General features: G+C 35.2%; 1 protein-coding gene across 2 annotated transcripts; it reads right to left on the bottom strand.

Moving 5' to 3' along the window:
- Positions 1–1,022: 1,022 nt before the first annotated feature.
- Positions 1,023–23,305, bottom strand: LOC102808639 (uncharacterized). Of its 2 annotated transcripts, none has more exons than XM_006815880.3 (10): positions 22,933–23,305; positions 16,553–16,640; positions 15,720–15,882; positions 15,184–15,238; positions 9,128–9,652; positions 8,043–8,215; positions 7,210–7,336; positions 5,743–6,019; positions 3,972–4,052; positions 1,023–2,327 (listed from the first exon to the last, which is right to left on the bottom strand). In XM_006815880.3, exons 1-10 carry the CDS (start codon positions 23,191–23,193, stop codon positions 1,966–1,968), a joined length of 2,112 nt encoding a protein of 703 aa, XP_006815943.2. In that variant the 5' UTR covers positions 23,194–23,305; the 3' UTR covers positions 1,023–1,965. The 2 variants fall into 2 exon arrangements, with proteins under 2 accessions (XP_006815943.2, XP_006815944.2); XM_006815881.3 differs by having other exon boundaries at positions 15,220–15,238.
- Between the last annotated feature and the right edge of the window lie 1,877 nt (positions 23,306–25,182).

The raw sequence follows: 25,182 nt of genomic DNA, 5'->3' as shown, positions 1-25,182 counted from the left end.
AGAGAATTGGCCGACGCGAATACGTTATGAATACGCAATTCAAATGCGATAAATGTGCAGCCTGTATGTGACCTTAATGCGATGAAAGCATGATACGAATGTGAAAATCAGGAAAGGTTGCGCGAGAGCCGTACTGCATTCGAACAATGTGATGTGTCATCCATAAAAACAATACAGGTTTATATCACCCAAATCCTCCATTGTGCGCAAGTTACAAACTGAACCAAGATTTAATTAGACCTTTCACCACAAGTTTCCCCTTTTCATCACAAATTCATAAAATATTCCAGTTTATAGTCTGCACTTTCCTTCAATAGAAAATTTGGACAAAAATAGCTAAATATTTTGAGTAAAACCTGAAATTGACTCAAATCTTGTCTGTTGGCTCCAAAATTAGGGTTCATTTCCAGAAATATTGAAGAATATGAGAAAAAAGTATCAAAAAATTTGGCCAAGGAAGTCTGGTGGTGAAAAGTATTAAATCCTCTAAACTAAAACTTGATAAATTCAATCACAGTTATATACAAAAAAAAACTTGTAATACACGCAGGATTTTTAAGATTAATGTATATGCGATGAAGAATTAAAAAAGTCACATGAATTGCTTTATGATCCCAAAATCGCAAGAGAAAACAACATCTCTAATATTTTAATGCAAATTAGTGAATCTATGAAAGTACTCATTCGCGTTCATCTCAGACCGTTTTTGATTATTCACAAAACATGTCCCCGATTAGCGTTTTTGAATGCAATGATAAATTTGTTTATTTCTGTTTATGCAATCAAATATTTCCAAGCATCTACTTTGTTCTGTGATGCTATCGATTTGAACGATGTTTGACGTACTTGCACAGAATGGGGCCGCTTACGAACATTTGCAAATCTTTAGAATTTGCTTGTTACGAGAACTTCATCGCATATCACCGTACATAATTACGAAAGCTGTGTACGCCCTGATCCTCTAAATCCTTCATTATTGATATAAAAATTAGAGTAAAGTAGAACCATTACAATGCATCATCTACTGTAATCTGCACCGCTTTCATTATAAACATTATGGAAAAGAAAAAAATAGGTGCATGTACATACTGTGAACGTTGTGATTTGAGTATTTAATGTTGCATATTCCATGAATATTCCTGTGACTAAATATATCACATAATAATACCAAAACTGAGATAAACTATTCCTATTAAGAGTACAACTACTGTAAAATCTGTATTAAAAGCCGCGGCTTCTAATAAAATGGTACAATGCAACAGAGGTGATACAGCTTTTATTAGAGCATCTACACATGGGAAATGGTGATTTTTTTTGGTTCTCTATTATTCAAAAAGAATAGGTGCAGCTTCTATTAGGGATGCGGCTTCTAATAAAGATTTTACGGTATATCCATTTGATCGCTATTCTTTTTCCTGCAAAAAATTTTGAGTAATATTTTTATGTATTTTTCTACGATTTCTTCCCCGTAAACTACAGGTCTGGATCAAAATACATATATTGTATGCAGGATTAAATTGTGAAAAGTGAACTACAAAAGATTATGGCAACCGTTTATTAACCTTTTCACTACCAGTTCCTTTTTTTATCACAAATTCACAAAATAGTCTGTTTATAGTCTGCATTTTCTTTCAAAAGATTGTGCTAAAAATCGCCAAACAAAAATTGACTCAAATTTTGTCTGTTGGCTCCAAAATTAGGGTTCAATATTTGAGAATATCAGAAAAAAAGTGCAGACAAATTTGGGCGACAAAGTCTGGTGGTGAAAAGGTTACATTAAACTGAGTTTGGGGCTATCGTCTTTATTTTATTGTCTAGTTCATTTACGTAAATGACAGAGGTATGTCTACAGTCCAAATAATTCATATTTTAATGATCCAGTATAGTATAAATTTGATTTTTGGTTCATGGAGTTGGGTTTCTGATAGACAAAATACAGTATAGATCTGAATGGGGGCGATCCGTCTAGTCTGGAGTATTCCACAGTTTGTCTTGTTTCTCTTCTTCTTCGTCCTCTTCTTGTCCGTGTATAGTCTGGTAAGTGTGGTCTTTCTTCTGCCAAAATCCTTCATCTACTTTATGCTGGCTGATGTGCACCATATCATCAGCTTTCAACTTCTCCTCAGCGGCGAGATCGGCATTCAGTTCATCAATAGCCTGGTAGCCGGGATCAGTGGCATCAGTATTGTCTTTGATCCGTGAATAATCAACGTCTCCATCATCGCTTGACTTCGATATCCTTGAACTTGATCTCTGATTCTCTCGGTTTGGCGCTGCGTCTATTTTCTTGCGTGACTTATTCACCTTTGAGTAAAGTGCGCTAACATCTGAAGTAAAATTATTAAAAATTATATTAAATATAATTATTGAGAATTACTAGTAATTTTACAAACTGTTACAGGCATTGTTTGGCAAACACTAGTGTCCCATGTGGGGGACGATACATTGCGATTATGGAATATAACGAAAATTAGTCTGCAAAATTATCTGTTACACAACCAGCACCAATCACCACAGTAGAACGACTTAATAATAAACTCAGGATTTATTTAAGCCAGCTGGCAATCCAGAGACTTACAACACGATATCAACGAGTATAGTGTGCTAACATCTGAAGTATAATTATTAAAAATATATTATAACTAGTAATTTGACAAATTGTTACAGGCATTTTTGTGTAAGTATCCCATACACATACCAGTTGTACATCCACATAAAGAAATACATGTAAAGGCCAAGGCAGTGTAAGGTATGGTGCAGACAATTCAGTGTAAGGTATGGTGCAGACAATTCAGTGTAAGGTATGGTGCAGACAATTCAGTGTAAGGTATGGTGCAGACAATTCAGTGTAAGGTATGGTGCAGACAATTTCTAAATTTTTTGGAGTTAATTTGTTGATGACCTATAATGAATTCTTTCACTTCTCAATATTGGAAAAATGAAGGCAAACTTTGTTTTGGTGTAATGAAACTAAAACTATACCAAACAAAGATGACAGTAAACAAACTACAACCATTGTCAATGTACGATCCAAAATCTTTAATTGTCAAGGAATATAATACTCTTAGAAAAAACTCTTGTTCAATGAAACAGATTTAACAGTTATGTTGAAAAACTTGAAAATGAGAAATATGAATAAAACTGATTTTAGATTGTTTTATCAGCTTTTTATATTAAATTGTCTATGTGGGAGCATTGAACACGGGGGCAAGGTACTCTCTATTGGTGAAAAATGCAAGACGAGAAGAAGAAAATGTTTCTCGCACTATGGAAACTATTGTTATTCTCACCATTTCATTGGCGAAAATACAAAATTGACAAGAATACACTTTCTCGCCACTTCAGTGGAGAGACTCCAGATTTTTGTGCTTCAGTGGCAGTGGCAAAAATATAATTTTCGCCATTTCATTGGAGTGACTACAAATTCTCACTGTGTCAAAGGTGAAATACAAATTATGTCACTTCATTGGCTAGAATAAATGGCAAGAAATTGTATTCTCGCGAATGAAATGGTAAGAATAACAAATTCTTCGTGTGTTTGATAGAATAAAATTATGTTAGGGTACAGTCACTGTAGATTTGATTTGGGTTGGATAGAACTTGGCATGATTTGTAAGATAGCAGAGGTAAGTAAGATAGGGGTAAGTAGTCCTTACCTGTGGGTCCTTTGGATTTCTATGATAGGGGTAAGTAGTCCTTACCTGTGGGTCCCTTGGATTTCTATGATAGGGGTAAGTAGTCCTTACCTGTGGGTCCCTTGGATTTCTATGATAGGGGTAAGTCGTCCTTACCTGTGGGTCCCTTGGATTTCTATGATAGGGGTAAGTAGTCCTTACCTGTGGGTCCCTTGGATTTCTATGATAGGGGTAAGTAGTCCTTACCTGTGGGTCCCTTGGATTTCTATGATAGGGGTAAGTAGTCCTTACCTGTGGGTCCCTTGGATTTCTATGATAGGGGTAAGTAGTCCTTACCTGTGGGTCCCTTGGATTTCTTTGACTTGTTAACTGATGCATATTCTGGTATAGGGGCACTAGTTTCTTGCGGCTCATCATCTATCAATATTAATGTAGAAACGTTATTAACATCGATTTTAAATTGTCACGACTGAATGTGTGAGTCAAATACGATTACACTCTTCCTTTTATGTATGTATGCATGTATGGTTGTTTGTTAAATTGTTGTGAAATAAAAGTGTATGTATTTTATAAACAGTCATAGACATCATCAGAAACACAGACAATAGCAAGACTTCACTTGTATTACTATGTTTTCTCAACTACTGTAAAACATAATGAAATGGCTACATGCCATTTTAGTCAATTTGACACAATTCATGAATTAACAGATTCTTAATTTAGCTAAGGCCAGGAAAAACAAATTCTCTGTTTCTTGTTTCATGGAATTTTCTGTTTCCAGGCGATTTTTTTTTTTTTTTTTTTTGAATACTGAGCTAAAATGGGGGAATTTGAGACAAGTGCGAGTACAAGAGCATTTTGGAATGCTTTAGAAAGAAAAAAACGTTCGAGGCACATAGTTCAAAATGATCCATGCGGAAACGAGAAACAGAGATTTTTTTTTTCTCAGCCTAACTGTGAGAATATACAGGTACTTTATTTTTAATTAGCAAAATCACTGATAAGTTAAAAACAACATGCTAACTATTTATTTATTTTTTGCTACCATTTTACATCAGGAGCTCACTAATAAGTGATCAGGAGCTGCAATAAAAAAGCTAAAAGGCCATACCAGGTATTTTGCAGTATACTGTGGATACTTTATTTTCGCTGGAATTAATTAATTTTCGCTGAAAAGGCTTTTTGGGCATTTTGTATGGAATTTATTTTCACTGATTTTTGATGAGTTTAGTGTGAAATATAGAAAAAAAAAAAGTATATTCGCTGGATTTTATTTTCACGGAATCATCCCTTCAGCGAAAACAGCAAAAATAAATTCCAAGCGAAAATAAAGTATTCTACAGTATATATGACTTGGTGCACAGCTTAACATCTCAACAAATAGAAGCTATGTGAATATATTCAAGATTAGTATGCTATATTTGTTATGCATATCTCATTAATTATGCAAACAAGACCTGCCGAAATAGATGACTTGTTGGTTTCAGTATCACTTGGTATTTTTGTACATCATATGATCTGCTGTCTGATGAGTAATCAAGAATCACTGAAATCATCTTCCTCCTTGAAAAAGTTTCATAAACTTGGGACCACTTCTTTGCATGGTTACCCAGCACATCATAAACCAACTCAAACAAGACTACATGCACAAAAAACCCTCAAATGGTAAAATGACCAATAGACCATTTGCAGGTTTCTGGTGTACACACACAAAATACATTGTTATAGCAACAATAGACTCATTTTAATCAACAGATTAATTATTTTTGAGACTGCATTTTTCTGAATTTAATAATATTTCAAATCTAACATTTACTTTGCCAAGTCGTGTTGGTGTGGAATACTGATCGATAATTTAAAGACTATTTTAAGGATTATTACGTGGCTAGATATGAAACAAAATGGTGGATTTACTTTGACATACTCTGACATAAATATCACATGATACTCAAACCTGCAAATCGTTTATTCACATACAATAGTTGACCACATAATTATATTTCAAATTGAGCAGCTATTTTTCGAGACCACATGAATTGACAATAATGATGAGACATTTGCTTTCCATAAACACTTGCTCTCTTAAATCATAACTCGCAAAACTCACCTATTTCACCAGATATTTTCTCATACAATGCACTATTGACCCTGGTCCTTGCTTCTACACCTCTCGTTTTCACCGAAACACTAATATCCTCCTCTTGCACTGAACTCGTTGGCCTGGTGTTATCTGATGGCAGTGGTGGGGGACTTGTAGGACTAGGTGGCTGCACAGAATTCACCACTGAATAGTAATTGGGTTCTTCTGTCACTGCTGTATAAGGATGGGTTGTTTTTTTTCCTTCCCTTTCTTTGATGCTTTCAATACTTTCCCTCACACTAACCTGAATAATGTTATGAATAGACATATAAGTTTACGGCAAACTGTTCAATTTTCACTGCTACAAATCGTCATGATTTGATAGTTTAAAGCGAGAGGTTCGTCACATGTGCACGCGCGGGAATTGAGTCCCAATCGATGATAACAACACATGCTAAAAATTGACACGCTATGGCCATCTGACGCATGTGCAGGTGACGACTCCCTTGCTTTAATGGCATTTATGCACACAAATATTTAAATACTGTAAAATACTTTATTTTAGCTGGAATTAATTTTCATTTAAAAAGACCTTTTGGGTATTTTGTACGGAATTTATATTCACTGATTTTAGTTGAGTTGAATGTAAAATATAGGAAAAAGGATATATTTGCTGGATTTTATTTTCACTGAATCATTCCTTCAGCGAAAATAGCAAAAATTAATTCCAAGCAAAAATTAAATATTTAACAGCACTGACATTTTAGGTTCTACAAAATATTACAATTTTCAGAGATGCATAAACATTTTCGGCTCATGAAATTAAAGTATCGATATATACAAGAAGCCTGCTGAAAGATGTAACTTCACTGTTTGATCCAATAACATAGCAGCTAAACATAATAAACACATAACAAATATCTATGTGAAATTTAGGAATATAAAGAAAAAAAATTAATCACATTAAATAAAATCAAGAGCAGTGTGCTCTCTATGCCAAGATTCTTTGTAGTGTAACTTGTTATGCTTTCATGAAATGAAATTCACATTTTATAAAAATATGTGAAAAACAAAGGAAAGACAGAAAATCTTCTGACAGCCATGTATCATCTTTATTTTTATTAACCTTTTCACCACCAGATTTTTCTCGCCCAAATTTGTCCGCACTTTTTTCTTATATTATTCAATATTTCTAGAAATGAACCCTAATTTATGAGCCAACAGACAAAATTTGAGACAATTTTCAGTTTTTACTAAAAAAAAATTTGCTATTTTTGTCCCAATTTTCTGATGGAAAATGCAGACTATAAATGGGACAGTTTTGTGATGGAAAGAGGGAACTGGTCGTGAAAAGATTGAGAACCCAAGCAGTCACCAAACTGACCCAACTTGTTTTTTGACACTCCATCTTGACTTCAATCCTGCACGCTATAAATGCTTTGTTCTTTATGTTGACATGCCAAAATAAAGAAGAAAAAAATCATTTATTCTCACCTGCGTGTAATTTGGTTCTTCCTGAGAACTAGCGGACTGTGACGAAGATGTCACCATGGGTAACGGTTGCTGTGGTAACATTCTTGATGTGGCACTAGCAGATCCTGTACTTGACTGTGATGCCGTTCTAAATAATTAGGTTAGTTTTTAATTTAGTGAGATATAAAACATTGACAAATGAGAACAGCATGGTCACCTTTCATCCAATATCATTTGTTCTATAAAATGACATCACTTAGCATTATGTCATATGAAAATTTGGACAGACAAAAGAGTAAATAAAAATAGCAACAGACAAAATAATAGTTATTTTTCAGGCAATAAGTTTCCCTGGAATTCACAACAAATTATCGAAATGACACAGTAAAATCACAAATTTGAACTCAAATTACTTTATTTCCTGGCTCACATCGAAAGGCCGATCTTTGACAGGAGAATATTGCGTTTGAATACCTTTACTTAATAAAAATTGCCTATCATGAAATGTGTACAGCACATTATTAAGCATGGAAATGTCCCCCAAAATACTTTCGTGTTTGTTGAATCCCACGTGATGTTTGTTGCCACTATGATGCTATGACCTTTGTTTGTCCTGTTTTGACGTTTGATTTCACGCATAACTCAGGATCTCGCAGGGAATGGAAATGGTTTATTGGGAACCAATGTTGTTCGAATCAACAACTGAGTTAGGTTGCATAGTTGTCTTTTAGAATTTAGTAAAATCTTTATTTATGAACAACTACAGATCAAAACGATATCAAATGTCCTTCATATCACCCATAAAATAATACTTCATCACTGCAGGGCACAACTTATAGGAAAGATGCCTGTACCTGTCTCCTCTGCGCGAGGTCCCCGGTGAATCCATATCTAAATCAGGGGCTTTCTGGGGCACTGGTGGAGGAGCACCATCACCATCACTAACACTACTGTACAAACTATCGGATGTGGAAGAATCTCGTTTCTTCGTATCTGCTTTCATTTTCGAAGTACGATCCTTGTTTACCTGGACGGATATAAAGATGCATATCATGAATTACCTTGTAAATTATGATGCAAATAAGTTAATTATTGTGTATGATTTAAAAAAAAACTAATTAACCAGGTTTAGGCATTATTAAAATATAACTTATTTTGATCACAGACATACCATTGTCATTTATGTAAGTGACTGTACTACTAATAGAGCAAATACAGTATTGTATACTGGATCATTAAAATATAACTTATTTTGACCATGGACACACCACTGTCATTTACGTAAGTGACTGCACTACTAATAGAGCAAATACAGTAATGTATACTGGATCATTAAAATATAACTTATTTTGACCATAGACACACCACTGTCATTTACGTAAGTGACTGCACTACTAATAGAGCAAATACAGTATTGTATACTGGATCATTAAAATATAACTTATTTTGACCATGGACACACCACTGTCATTTACGTAAGTGACTGCACTACTAATAGAGCAAATACAGTAATGTATACTGGATCATTAAAATATAACTTATTTTGACCATAGACACACCACTGTCATTTACGTAAGTGACTGCACTACTAATAGAGCAAATACAGTATTGTATACTGGATCATTAAATTATGACTTATTTTGATCATAGACACACCACTGTTATTTACCTGAGTGACTGCACTACTAATAGAGCAAATACAATATTGTATATTGGATTATTAAAATATGACTTATTTTGACCAGACACACCACTGTCACTGTCATTTTGTGCTACTAATATTTCAAATACGATATATGCGTAAAGCATTGGAGTGTACTGGATATTTCTCATTTCATGCTAAGATAATTTTTGTTCACTATCATATGGTAAGTACACTGACAAAAGCAGAGTACCATATCTAAACACATTGAAACCAGTATTAGTCATATTTTCTTACCTTAGCATAAGAGTCATTTGGTATTGCCGTGTAAAATGTATCATCTTCTGCACCTCCAATAGCTCCCTCTGCCTCTGCCTCTTCCTCTTCCTCTCCTACCAACTTAATTCTCTCATAGTTAGGAAGATCTTTTGCGTCCTCTGAATTCTTGCTGGCATTTTTGATTTTTGAGTAGTTTGGATCTTTTAATTTTGAGTAACCAGTGACTTCTTTATCCACTGATGCGTAGGTATCATCATCATCGTCATCATCTGCAGCTGGTGGTGTCATCGGAGGTGGCTGGGGGAGCCTTCTTTCAATGGGCTCCTTAACTCCTTGTTTATTATTCATCTGAGTGCTATCATGACTTGAAGTACTGACTTGACTGCTTGGCCTTGGTACTTCAAGATTGTGGTTATCTAGGGTATTGCTCTTTCTGGTCGGCCCATCTGCCTTGTCATTCTCTATTTCTGAGGAGCTTTCACATTTTTTGAGGGAGTTCTTCAACTGCTCCATGGTAACTTTCTCACCACTACCTGTTTTGGACTTAAATTCAAAGATTTTATGTTTGTAAATAAATTGAAATCTATCAAAACTAAAAACTAGAGAAAGTAAAATTTTTCTCTGGTTCTTTATATCTTTGCTCTGATTTTTGCATGACTTTAGAGTAGCACTGTTGTCAAAACTGCACATTCTACTCGTATAATTATCTTGTTTTTTGGACAAGCTTTACGTACATCTCGTACACTATTCAGTTTGTCAAAATGAAATAAACTTAATTAAATGGCAGTGGTTGCCGCGCTGCGCATGTGCGACATTTGTGTTGATAAACATTGATTTTCCCACAATCCAATGTGCTCTTCTAATGAAAATCACAAGTATGAGGTTTGACCTGGGCGTGACCTGCTCTAATTACCGCCGGTGACTTCTTTGATACCTTCCAAGCACCTAATAATTACCTAATTAAAGTTTAGTAACGTCTCAGTTTGTACTCGTTGATCTGCGCAATAGTCAAAGTCACCATCTTCATTTATGCAAGACCCGTATATCTCGCGCATGCGAGGCGTGACGACTACCATCCTTTAATTGTCACAAAAAAAACATTTTTTCTGACCAAGCATGCCACATTGCTTTAATGCTTTATCTTTTAAATGTACAACTGACTTATATCAGAATCTAAATAATGGCCGCTATCAATAAAATAATGTAAACATTTTTTTTCGTGTGTGTGAACCTTTCGTATACACATGCACAGTTCTGATGGCAGTGTTGCTTTAAAGTCACTACTTACATGACAACATCTTGAATGTGTAAACTTAGATTTGAGATTGAACTTCATCAATGTGCCCTCTATAATGATATGATGTGCCATTGAAGCACATTATTTGTTGTGATGCAACCTTAATGTAGTTATGCTAATTTACATTGATATAGTGATCTTGAAAAACATCTTTAGAAATTGTAATTTGGTAACTTGAATACAAAGGAACTCAGAATCCACAATAATTTTATTTGCGCCTTATTAAAAGTCACATAAAATTTTATTTAAGAATTATAAAGTTTGAACATGAATTGTTTGAGCATGTCAGAGATAAGGCTCCACGCTGCAATCGCTAAAACAAAATGGTCACCAGTCGACCATTTTAAGTACAATCTGTCCAACAAAATGACATGTACCAAGGTCTAACAATGTTTAATGTACATACTAAATTTGAACAAAATCTGTACATGCAAGACCGAGATCCAGATCAAGAATTGTAGGAATGCCTGATTTTAAAGAAAGAAAATGGCCATCAATTGGCAATTTTGAAACCGATCTGAAAAACAAACAAAAAGTACATCAAGGGTCCCATAATGTCTGATGTTTTATAACAAGTTTCAAGAAAATATGACCATACACAACTGAGATCCAGTTCCGAAATGGCAGGAATGCTTAATTTTGATGAATTTTTAGCACAAAAAATGGCCGCTATTCAACCATAATGAAACAAATGGATGTGCATATGTATCCCAAGATGCATGAAGTTTTAATGTAAAGTTGCATGCCCATAACTAGGTGTGAGTAAACTCAAGATAAAAAACAAAAAAATGACTAAATAAAACAAAATTATTAATTTAAATTAAATACTAGTAACATGATTAAAAAAGTATAATATGAGTAAATATAATAATAATGCACAGAAAATCATGTAAAATAATACAAATTAATAAAAATACTATAATAATTTTTAGTATGACTAGTGCATTCTACATTAGTCGTAGTGTTGAAGTTATTGGTTACTTGTACCCCTATTTCCATGCAGAGCTAATCTAATAAGGAACACCCTTGTATGTAAGACAATGTATCTTTTATGAGTGGGTTAAATAACAAGCAAATGGTGGTAGCTGGGTGCATGCTATAGAAGAAGTGAATAGAAGTAAGAACACATGAACCAAAAAATACATTTATTGATCATAAAAATATTATTTTGGATATTAGGTCTTGAAAAAATAATTATGTTTCTGGTCTGGGTGGGTGGGGGGGGGGGCACTGCACAGTGTCCCCAGTAAACCACCAAAATTATATGCAGCCAAATATTATAGCCCAAATTTAAAACAATTTGCATCTCCTCGTTTTTGAGAACATTTTGACTAGAAACATTTGTTTTTGTTTTCAAGTCCTTTTAAGACACTACTCTGCCATTTACTTAAACACATATGACTGATAGGGTAGTACGTTAAATGCTGTCATCGTAATGCCATAAGTTACAGCATGCCGTCATTTTGCGGTATTGCACTGGGTAGTTCATTCTACCATATTCGGAAACACAAATTCTAAATATGGAACGCTTACACGCATAAGTGTCCTCTTATGATAAAAAAAAAACACGGCTGCCCCCAGGGTTTGACCGGACGGACCCCACACAAAAAGTTTTCTAAATCTGTTTTAAATGTTTCGGGTTTCGGCATTCCCATGATGTATTTCTGGGAGGAAATGATGTATATTAATAAGGTTATTACGAGAATACTGCAAAGCATGTCCAAAGTATACCGGGTGCTTCAACCACCGCTATGCGTCCGTCGATACTGTACTGTCTTCATGCATACTTTTCAGTATCCTCGTAATAACCTCATATTACTAAATGTTAGGATATTACATCACATAATTCTCTCAAGAGTATTACAGAGTCAGTGTAATACTTTAGAATTAACAATAAAGAAAATTTAGCATAACAAATAATACAATAGAAGTAATAACAATGTTATATTGTTATGCAAATTATGCAGGGTGCTTTGTTATTTTTCAGAGAATACTATTAAAGCATAGACCTTAGAAAGAGAGGGACAGGCAACTGGATTATAAAACAAAGGATTTCATGACATCCGGCGTGCAACGTGGGTTACTACAGTTATAAACAAATGACCAAGCTAAGGAAGCCGTATGCCGTCACTCACAATCAATCGACCGCGCAGTTTGCAACACGTCTTTCAGTGTTTGTGCTCATTACATTAAATCTTTAATTTCAATACAAGATCCATTTTTTGTACTGGTTATTAGGTGACGCTTAATATATGTAGAGTTACAATTCGTTTTTTTTCATCAGTATAAATTAACTACTCGACTGATTTTATGTGCGGTGACAAATGGTTGAATAATACTTATCCTGCGACTGGCACATTTTCGCCCGTTTTCGGGAAAATAAAAACACTTGTTGTTTGCATTATCGTATTTTCACTTAAATCATACTATTTTCAAAGACACTCGCGTATTTTAGTTTTGCTAGTCTATATTTTAAAATCGTAATTCTGAAATTTTCGAACTGTCTGAAAGGTCGTCTGGACAGACAAGACTCGTCCAGATTGTTTTTAGATCGCTGTATTTTCGCCTCATTTCTCAAAAATAAAACATCTATTGTTCCACTTTTTGCGGTTTTTAGTTGAGTCCTGCCATTTTCGAAGTAATTAGGGTATTTTATTTTGATGACTTGCTATAAAAGTCGAAATTACGAATTTTCTGAACTGTTTGAAACCGTGAAAGTCAGCAGCTTACACCGGAAATGGGTGACCCGGTTTGTTTTAGATCGCCGTATTTTCGCTCGACTTGTCAAAAATAAAACATCTGTTGTTCAAATTATTGCATTTTTTACTTCAGTAGTACAATTTTCGAAGTAATTAAGGTATTTTAAGTTAATGACTTTCTTTACAAAATTCAAAATTCTGAATTTTCGAAACTGTTTGTAAACGTGTGACAATCATCCGACAACGAAAATGGCTGATCCGATCTTTTTTGATTGCTTTTTCGCCAGATTTCTCAAAAATAAAACATCTGTTGTTCAAATTATTGCATTTTTTACTTGAGTCGTACAGTTTTCGAAGTAATTAGGGTATTTTAATTTGATGACTTTCGTTACAAAAGTCGAAATTCTGAATTTTCCAAACTGCTTGTAAACGTGTGACAATCATCCGACAACGAAAATGGCTGACCCGATCTTTTTTTGATTGCTTTATTTTCACCCGATTTCTCAAAAATAAAACATATATTGTTCAAATTGTTGCATTTTTTACTTGAGTCATGCCATTTTCGAAGTAATTAGGGTATTTTATTTTGATAACTTGCTATACAAAAGTCGAAATTATGAATTTTCTAAACTGTTTGAAACCGTGAAAGTCAGCAGCTTACACCGGAAATGGCTGACCCGGTCTGTTTTAGATCACTGTATTTTCGCCCGATTTCTCAAAATAAAAACATCTGTTGTTCAAATTATTGCGTTTACTAAATAATTTGAACATTTTAATTTGATTACATGCTTTAAAAAAAGTCGAAATTCTGAATTTTCTAAACTATTTGGAAACGTGTGATACTCAGTGGAAAACTCATTAACGTACAATTAGCATATTCATGACCATCGCTTCAGTAGTCACGCAGAGAAACTCACGCGTTTTGCGCGATTTCCCGAGTGCTGCCGACAGTACAAATAAACAGATAGTTGTTTATTTGTCAATAGGATTGTGAGATTATTTGGAGGATTATAACCCAGGTTAAAACAAAAGAAATGATGTAGTTGTCTGTTCCTTTCTTTCTAAGGTCTATGATTAAAGTTATCAATAATTGGAATCACATACACATACGAGGTAGAACAATAACATCCCATATTTTGTGGTTCAGTCAAATTTAAACTATAATTGCTCTACTTTTTGACAAATATGTTTGCACCAGGGGACAGTTGCAGACATTGAAAGTGACTGTTCTTTCATGGATTTGTTTTTATCATGTGCAAATTTCAAGCGCAAGTGTTGGCATTACAGATACACATAGTCTATGTTTGGGACTTCAGTCATTTTAGCAAATTTTCCTCAAGGTAATAATTAACGAAATTGAAATTTATCTAAAATGTCATCTTGAATTAGGAACATTCACAGGGTAGCAGTCTTAGCTAAAATAATATGCTAGTTAACCTTTTCATCACCAGACTTTTTCGCGCAAATTTGTCTACACTTTTTCTTATATTCTTCAATATTTCTGGAAATGAACCCTAATTTTGGAGCCAACAGACAAAATTTGAGTCAATTTCAGTTTTTAAGAAAAAAATTGGCTATTTCTGTCCCAATTTTTTGAAGGAAAATGCAGACTACATGTATAACCGGGACTATTTTGTGAATTTGTGATGAGGGAACTGGTAGTGAAAAAATAAATATTAAAAACTAATTTCCAGAAAAATAAATTCACAATCCATGTTTTTATGTTTGTGTTTGGTGTCACCAAATAAATAATGAATCTGTTTTCTCATAATTCTCTTTTGGTATTTGTTTCAAAGAATGTATTCATAAGCAGAACATTTCTCTTTCTCCCTCTCTCTCCCTCTCTCTCTGAGTTCAGTTTGGAGAGTAATCAAAGGCTAAACACACAGATCTGAACATCGCCCTCTACAGGCAAGGTTCCAATATATATTTTTTTTATTAATTTAATGCATCCACTGAAACATCCAATAAGATATAGAACATTCACAGCTACAGATGAATAATGAAAAACAACAACTATAGTTATAAAAGATATTGTCTTACATGAAGGGCGCCCTCAACTGTCTGCATGTACTTACTCTGAAGACCGACCCTTGACCCTTGGATATACTCACGACTGTAACAGGTTCAGACCTAAAAAACAACAGAAACAAATAAACAACAATTGAAACTTTTTCCAAAAATCCTTACTTGCTCAGAACAATGTAGTATGCTCTCTATATATTTTTTTCAATTCCTTAGTAGGAGGTATTAGAAATTACTGTACTTGTTATTGTGTTGCTTGTTTTTGTCCTAACAAGCTGTTAATTTGCATATAATTACCATATCGTCATTACAATCAACATGATTAGCATATCAATAACTTCTATTGTTTTTGTGTTTTTTTGGTGCTCCATGAATGAAAAATGAAAATTTTATTTCAAATAATGTTTAAATTTATCTCCATGGAGACAGATACATCATCAATTAGGCATCAATTAGGACAGGGTCTTTTATTTTCCAACCTGTTCAGGCCTGTTAATTAATGTACAGATAGTATTGGTAGCAAATAAATAAGATGGTATGTTCAGAAATTACATTTTTTAATTGATGTATAGTTTAAATGAACACTCACGCTTTCTTTTTTTTCCCAACACACATGGCAACTGCAACCAGCAACAATATCAGTCCACTGACTGCACCAATCACAGTGCCAGTTGAGACCCCATCACTACCAGCTGTATCAATCCACTGTAAGTCACTTGAAAGTAGTTTCCTTCCAATGGCATGGTTAACATCTAAATGAGTACAAGAAAAAACAAAACAGTTTGTAATTATGTGAATCTACGAATCTCAGCACGGGCTGAGAGTCGGACAGGGTCAGCATGTACCGAAATGTATGTGTGTGAATGGTCGGGACTGAGTCGACTCATGCTTAAAAACTGGACAGCTGAGATTGAAACTCGGCATGTGTCGACATTTGCTGTCTGAACACTTGACACAAATCAAAATCGTGCCCTCAGTGGTGAATTTAATAGAACATATAATGATTCATACTAATATGACAATTTCAAGCAGGGAAGTACAACTAGATATGGTCAAATGATATAGTAATGACTTAAACAAATGCAGAACGTTGTTGGTGACGCATATCTGTGTGCTGCTGCAACCAGTTTTTTCATGCAATGCTACATTGGCATGAAAGAACCCTGTTTTATGGATCCTTCTTTGTCGTTCATGATGTTTCATAATAAATACTGTAACACTGAATGGATATTTAAACAAGCAATTATTATTATCATTATATGCGAATTATCTGCCATATGTTTGGGTCAAATAACAGATCACCGATTCAGGATGGGATTCAACACTAGCCGAGTGAGTCCCGAGTGTAATCCCTCTGCAAACATGAAGGAACAGATTTCGGCATGTACCGAAATCTCGTAACGTCAACGTAGCAATACTTACCTCTTAGACTCATATCAAAACAGGAATGTATAACTTCACCAGAGGTCAAAGTGCATTCGACATCCACAATACCATTCTGTTGTGAAGCCTACATGAGAAAAAAAATGGATACTGTCTGATTTAGTTCGATTGCAAAAATAGTTAATGCTACATCGGTAACTTTGAAAACAACAGAGACGATTGACCAATCTTTACAAATTACAGTTCACCACACAAAATAATTGATTAAAGTGACAAAGAAATCTTTCTTGAAAATATGAAATCATGAGATGGATACAAATCACTAATTTTAATTGGCTTGTTGCCAATTCACAGTCAGCTGTAATTCTACTACATGTATGTAAACAAGTGTACTATAAAGAATACATTAAGTAGCGGTAATAATTACGAGTACATGTACTGTACAAGAATTTATAACACTGTTTGACAGATTGAGGTTACTCATATTCTGCATAGATTTGGAAAAAAACTCAAGATATTGTATTTGGTATATTATTACTGTATTTAAAGGGCAGTGGTCATCGCGCCATGTCCTGTTCGATACGTGGCGTGACGACTACCGCGCTTTAAAATGATGAATGCACTGATATAAATGACAAAGGTGTGTTTAGTCAAAATATATTTCATTACACATCTGACACTGTTAACAAATTGTATGGACGTGTTCAAAAGTGTTTGAATGTCTGCCTTTGAAAATGGTACATCACATGTTATGCCTTATTTCTGTGTTTACATCACATGCAGAGCCACTATCAGTATGTGATGGAAATAAAATTCTGTCCCAGATGTATAATAATAAGGTTATGATGAGAATACCGCAAAGTATGTACTCAGGCAGTATGGGAACTCATCAACCTCTGCTATTCCTGTAATACACGTAATGTCATGAGATTTGAATAACCCAGTATACAATAAAAGCAATTATATTGGAAATCTGCTTGTAATAGCAAATACCGTACAAATATCAAATGTGTGATGTGCATCACGATCTGTGATGTTTGTTGATTTAGAGGAAGATTTTTCAATCAATGTACAGTGAAACCTGTGTATAGTGACCACTCAAGGAATCTTAATATAATGTTGATATAGACAGGTGGTCTTTATATGGAGGTTAGAATATTTGTACATATGTCATAATATTTGTTCAGAAATAGTTAAATAGTACTTTTGCAACAAAAACACATTTATAAATGTATGGGGGGGATTGGCACGAGAGGGCGCTATCCAATCTGAATGGAACGTTTCGACGTCAGTCGCCCGTAGCCCATCGTCTAAGCAACAACGTCCCATTTACGAACAGATGAAATAATTTCAGCAATTTCTTTACAGATTAATCCTCAACAGAACTTAAAAACATTTCATAGACAAATACAGGCTCCAAAATTATGTCTATTGCAAAACAATTCAACAGACAACTAGTTTGACGCCACAATTGTATTGCTGGAGGCCGAGTTCTACGCGTGATTTTATTGCGTTCAATAAAAAATACTCAAAAAATACTTTTACATTATTTTCCCGATTATTTTTTCAGCTCGTAACGATAGTATCAGTCAATTTAGAACTAACATGTATGCTATCGGAAAGCATTTTGGAATTTTACTAAAAAGACGAGTTTTTAATCGCTCATGAATATTAATTTATGCAAATGAGATGATTATTTCAACCAATTGTGTCATGCAACTCCCCCCCTGTATGAGTTGATTAAAATCAAAGTTTTACCTGAGTAAATTGTTTGATAAGCAAAAAGCTCATCAACATTATTTACTAACATTGAAATGTTTTTGTTTTTGGTGATATGTTGTATATGCAATTTACCAATTAGAGGAAGAGATTGTTTGTTAGGGCGTATTTTATGAAAGAAACCATCTAGGTGTTAATACAGTTTGATCCCTATACTGATAACCTCCAAGTTACAACTAGAATTTAATCTTTTATATACCTGAAGTAGATACTAAACACAAATTCCCCTTTCTCTCTTGATTAATGATGGGTGTAACCGTGTAGGAGGTGAACTAGTAAAATTACAGATTATTTAAAATTGCTGGAAAAAAAAAATACCGGTCACTGGTAGCATAGTGGTTGTCCCATCAGACTCATGATCGGTAGACCCAAGTTCAAATCCTATCTTAGGCTGAACATCAAAGGGTTGACCCCTAACCCTGGGTGAGTGTGCCACAGATTCAATGGAAAAGCCAATTCCAATGGCCGAGATTCATTCACTAACGAATGCGACTTTGGGGAACCTTGGTTAAGGTCCGCAGGTGCTTGTGTTCTACCGAGCCTGACACCAGGATATCGCATTAAATGCCATTTGATAGGAAGATGGCCGCACAGCCATGTCATGTAGTCTCAAATATGAATACAGTATGACTTCTGTGGCAAAAATACACTGTGTCAGCACCTACCACTTGCAATTTGCACATACAAAAAAACAGTGACATTCAATGTCCGGAACTGTCGCCTGGCTAAAAATTTCTTGGTATTTTTGCTAAGTGAAAGGTTTCATCAAAATTGCTGAAAATGTTTCCATGGTAACAATTAGTTCCCCCCCCCCATCTTGTAAAATGTGCTTTCCCCAAATAGGTAAAATCCTATTTTGACTGGCATTTTTAATAGACCATTTCCTGTTTACTGCGAGGTCCTGCGTTATGCGTAAAAACAGGACACAGCAAAAGGGTCATAGCGTCGTAGTCGTGTCAAACATCGCATGGGATTCGACAAACGTGAAAGTATCGCGGGGAATATATTTCCATGCTTAATAATGTGCTGTACACATTCGATGCAGCAATCCTTGTACTGTATAATGTTGGTTTATGCTTGAAAATTTGAAACACAGTCACAAATTTTAGCAGCTATGCAAGCTTTGTATGATTAAAGACAGTGCATATCAATGTGAATCATTTTGTGTTATGTGAGCATTTGCGTTCATTTACCAGGATTTTATTTCTGTTATAGGGAAGAAATGTGTTAACTCAATATTGGATTTTGCAGAGAAATGTTGGATAGAAAATTGAACTATAGAGGGAAAAACTCAAAAACTCTTTTCCATACACCCCTGTGCTAACAATCAACTGTAAACCTCTTCTGTTTTCAAGCAATGCATTTTTTATTTAATTTGTATTGTTATATTGTTGGACATTCAAATAATTTCACGTTTTTACGTCTATGTAAATAATGAAAGTGTTTAATGTAACATTGAAGCGGAGGAGTCGTCACCTGCGCATGCATCAGATGGCCATAGCGTTTCATTGTTTACAAACAAGCGTCTCCCATGAGCCTTTGCATTTTTAACATGTGTTGTTATCGTGAATTGGGGTTCAATTCCCGACAACCCTCTCGCTTTATAACCTTGAATGCATCAATGATGGTGATGTACATTTATATATGGGAGATTTCGAATGTTCTAACAAAAGTGCCAATCCTCGGGGGCGGAGCTACGTCACAAGACGTTCCATGTTGCTAAGATACGCACGACTATGCCATTCATTTCTATGAGCTCTGTTTACGCTTTTGTGGAACGCCGGTGGAGCCGGTGAAAATTTGAGAAAACAACACAAACTCAACTTTGAAGTAATCCTGAACAACCGAATTTATGTTACACACGCAGGGCTAATCTTGTTACACTGTTCAGGGGAGTCTCAACAGCCATCCCAAAGTATCGTTTTCTGAAAGTTTTCGGGCTTTTGTTTTCACCGTGATGGTTGCCAGGCGGAGAAAATGCCTGGATGTCTGCCCCAAGGATATGTTTTGGAATGAGTGTTGATTCAGCTTTTTAAGGTCCAACAACTTTTTTTGTTTTCAGTGCCAGATGTACACACATGTATATAAAACTAGGTTTATGGTGTACAGTCATAATATAACAGTTAAATAAAGTATTTTTATAACACACTATATAACTATATCTGATTCACATTCTTGTACAGTCATATTATAGGATTTTGTATTCACATTCCTAAAATAAAAGTTCACCACTGCGTTACAATCACATTATTGGCTGCTCTATAGAAATTCTTGGCTCGCAAGTCGGTAGAAATAATACACCGATTATTCATTTGAGCACCAAAGTTAACTTTAAACACCATTCACAGAATAGTTCAATTTACAGTCTGCTTTCCAAATTCAAAATTTTTGGATTGGAAACTAGAAACAATATCACATTTTGTCTGTTTGATCCAAAATTAAGATTGAATTCAGTGAAAATTACAGAAAATGTGAGCAAATTTCCCCCAATCTGAGCGAGAAATAAATTAGGCAACAACTGAATGACCAGCAATGGCTCACCTCAACGAGAAAACTTTTTAGTTTAAAGGCAGTCAAAGCTATTTCCGGAAATCAAACACTTTCAAAGAGCAAACAATATCATTTACCCAAGCACAGCGGGAGAATATACAAAACTGCAACACAATCCTCATACTCCCCAGAAAATGAAAACAAATATGTACACGGATGGTACAGTTGCCCAAGGGTACAGGACAGTGGAATTGGCCTTCCCATTGAGTCTGTGGCACACTCACCCAGGTAGGGGTCGACCCTTTTGATGTTCAGCCTAAGGTAGGATTTGAACTTGGGTCTACCGATCATGAGTCTGGAGCGACAACCACTATGCTACCAGTGACCGGTCTTGACCTTGACTTTTTTTATTGCGCAGTTGTACTGTTTATAAAAAAGAGAGAAACGTTTGTCAGGCCACAAGACTCCAATAATCGATTTATATTGTGTTCATGATAACCCTCAGAAGAATTAATGACCTCAGCTGGGCCTTAGTCTATTGCTACGTTTACGTTATGGGATCTCGGTACCTGCCAATTTTTTTTATCTTTCGTGTTTACAGAGGGATTACAGCAGTTGCATTCCCACTTGGGACACACTAGGCTTGTGCTGTAATCATGCATGTAATCATGCATGTAATCATGTAATCACATGTAATCATGCCCATATTCGCTGATCTGTTATTTGGCCCAAACATGGAAAACAATACGCCTATGTTGATGATAATAATAATTGCTATATTTTGAATTATATCCAAATTATATGTTTGGTATTTATTACGAGTCATCGTGCACATAAGCGGCAAAGAAGATTCGAAAAACTATTATTTTTTCATATCGTGTCATTGCAAGAAAAAAAAGTTAGCAGCAGCGCATAAATATGCATTGCTGACGATAGTTACCATTCATTTCTTTCATTACTACAGCATCTGAACATATCTAGCTGTACTTCCCGCCATCGTCATGTCATACAAGTATGAATCAGTGTATGTTCCATTAAATTCACTACAGAGGGTCTGATTTCGGTTTGTACCAAGCAAATCTTGGCACGTGCCATGTTTCGATCCTGAACATCTATCGGGATCAGTTCTGAGTCTCGGCACATGACGAGATCTCTAGCGTGAACACTACTAATAATTTCCTCTTGGGATCATCAAAATTAAATATGTTCATGTTACGAGATCTCTACTGTACCAAATATTTTCAATCCTTCATGTTGAATTCATGTTAATCAGGACAGCATAAGGACCCACTTAGGACCCACTGGGCTCGTTCAGAAATCACAATGTCATTCATTAATCTGTTGACCCAGACAAAACAGATTACACACATGCTCTGCACATGTTGCTGATGCTATTTTCTGTTGTAGTATTCATTATTAATCATCACAGCCAAAGATAAATTTGATTTTTCATGTCCATGTTAGCCCCACCAGCAGAAACCAATATGCAGCCTAAAATTGTATCACCAACAAAAGTGTTTTGCATTTACATGTATTTAGTTGTAAGGGGAAATTGATATTCAAGCCACAATATTAGTTTGTACAGTGCAGTAACATATAAGGAGAACTTATTTGTGGATACTGTAGTTTGACCAACATAGGGAAACCTAACTATCAAAGAAAACATCAAGAATCAATACATATTCATTAAAGTATAGCGCCGATAGTGTGATTTCTGCTCAGGATGAACATTCAGACAGCCAATCTCAGCACATGCTGAGTTTTGATCATGACTCTCTATTAGATTCGAGATTTGAGTATTTTTTTTGGCATGTGCTGACTGTTAATACACACATTTTGGCTCATGCCTACCTATTCCCGAAGCCTGACATGTGTCAATATCTCTAAATGAAGGCATATTACTGACCTTCACTTTGGTAACTTAACAGTATAGCGTGATTAGGAAAGCAACATATTGCTATATAGTTATAGAGAATGTTATTATTAAGTATATTTGTATGTTTTCCCTTTTACCTGTACAACAGTCACTTTAAGTAACAGTGACTGTACTAGTACACACCCTTGAGGCGTCCACGCCCTATTATTGACCCAACTTAGTTCCGTGGTTGTCTTAGTTGTCCCCCGGCTTGGGCGTTACAGGGGTGACTTACCGTATGTATACCGTCCATCATGAGACGGCATAATTTCAGATTTGTTAACTCCTTTCCTTTATAGAAGACAGATTTCGTTGTTTCATCACTTTCATCGGTCTTGGATCCGACCCAAATATCACAAAGACCAGAGTTTGTTTTCATTACTTGCAAGTCAGTTGGGACGACCCCACGACCGAGCACCAACGGCAGGCAGTTTGCGGAGCCAAACCAGCAAAGAAATAAGAATAATACATCTAATACCATTGTCCACACTGTCATGTTTGGCTACGAAATTCCTGCCATGCGAATGCACGCGTATATGAACAGGAACTTGTACAGAAAACAGACGATCACGGCAACCAGGAAATGCTTTGAATTAGCGATCAGCCATTTTTAATAATTTATTGGGAAATCCCCGACAGAGGGCGTTCAGGTCGCGGGTTGCAAGACTTTTTTATAGGGAGAGTGGACGATGACCGGAGGTTAAAAGAGACAACATTAATAGCGCCACATTATTTTTATTCCATTCATTGTCATTTTTTTCTCCCTATCGAATAAAAAATGAGCTTTCTGAGCATCGATCAGACGCGAATCCAATCGACCCTAATCATTTGTAACATCGTACTAAAACATCGCACGCATTGTAGGTTGAAACACAGGCGCTGGGTTGAAACATAAACTATGAGTACATGATCAAAACTGAAATAGCAAAGCCGACTGCCACGTTTCAGTTGAACCAGTCACAGTCCATCTATAGAGGGATAAAGGGACTGTGAACCAGCTAAGAAGTAATTTGTATCGTCTCAGTCCCGAATCTGAAATATGACCAGTAGTATCTTCGATCTTCTTCACCGTCATCATCTGGTTCCGTCGAGTTGAAGATTGGATCACAGTTCTTCTATACAATGGCAATAAAACGTTCTATGCATATAGTCTTAACGTTATCCTCTCCGCGTTTGTTTACTGAGTCCCCCCCCCTTTTCCTAATAATGTTACCATCTATCCGTGCCCAAAATGTGCATTTTTCTTTTTCATGAAAGATATTTATATTTCGTAATTACTCTTCGTTTCATGAAAGCATGGACGACGTTGTGGAAATTTATAAAATGTTTATAAAATATATTTTTTTTTAATCCAAAGAAGACACTGACTGCAATGCACGCGAAAGATATTCTAGGTGACATACTTTCGTTAAAGGCGTTATGGTTGAAAACTTATAAAAACTGTCTCAGTACATTATACACTGGCATTATTATTTATGTCTTTATGTAACGGAGTGTATTTGATGTGTGTAAGACTTCCTTCGCTGGAAAACCACTGGCATAATACTCCATTTGAAAATCATTGTTTTGTACACTCACTCTATATATAAGCGATGATTGGTCTACATAAAAGTTACGAAAGTTGTAATCCTGCGATGTCTTGGCAAAGCTCCGCGCGAGTCCGTCGACCACACACAGACAACATATACTACATGGGTGAACGAAAGAGAAACATTTATCAAAACATTAACTGTCTGCAAATTTAATAACGAAAAAAACTATATAAAAAACCCACTAATAATCCGGTCTTCAACTCCGATGATAATATATTGAAACAAGTTTGTTTCACTATCTATCCAGGCTTAACTATTGACAAGCATTTTTTTTGGAAAATGTTATTTTAAAAATGTTACTAAAAAAATTAATCCACTTATTAATCTGATTGCTAAACTATGGCACTGTCTTTCTAAAGCTACGAGTCACTTGTTCTTCTCAATAACTCACTAATACTTCCACATATTCACATACATGTAGTTTTAAAACCTTGTGCAGCACCCATTACACCTCTCTCAATCCTCTGTATACAACAAAAAAAGCAAGTTCGCATATTAATCAATTTCAAAGACAGATTGGCTCACGGTGCGCCACTATTCATCTTTCTCTGCATTCTTGACATTTTTGAACAATTTAAATATTAACTTGGCACTTTTATGCACGGCATAATGCTTTGCAAAACTCCAAGTAAGTTACAAGATTACTCTTTTTCTTTGTCTAATATAACCATAATCCCCCTCCCCACAAGTTCATCAGTGTGGTCTAAGTAGTCCGTCCATCTAAAGAAAACAAAGAAATCGCTCCACCTTCAAGCACAAATTAAAAAAATATATATATTTAATGTCTTTCCGATTGTTATCCTTATTTATCACTTAAATCTTTTGTATTTTTAGAATATTACGTTTTTATTTTGCCCACTAGCTATGATTGTTATTATTTGTTGTTGTCGTTT

Source organism: Saccoglossus kowalevskii, chromosome 5 (genome assembly GCF_978046115.1).
Source record: "Saccoglossus kowalevskii chromosome 5, keSacKowa6.1, whole genome shotgun sequence".
In the NCBI taxonomy this organism is placed as follows: Eukaryota; Metazoa; Hemichordata; class Enteropneusta; family Harrimaniidae; genus Saccoglossus; species Saccoglossus kowalevskii.
Note: the sequence above shows the minus strand (reverse complement) of the source record. Positions and strands in the feature narration are given on the sequence as shown.

Excerpts from the sequence above, each read along its gene's own strand:
- LOC102808639 (XM_006815880.3), bottom strand. The coding sequence starts at position 23,193 with ATGACAGTGTGGACAATGGTATTAGATGTATTATTCTTATTTCTTTGC. Across the intron at positions 9,653-15,183 it reads GTCAAGGGTCGGTCTTCAGA|TCCAAAACAGGTAGTGGTGA; the intron begins GTAAGTACATGC and ends TTTGAATTTAAG. Across the intron at positions 4,053-5,742 it reads GAAAATATCTGGTGAAATAG|ATGATGAGCCGCAAGAAACT; the intron begins GTGAGTTTTGCG and ends TAATATTGATAG.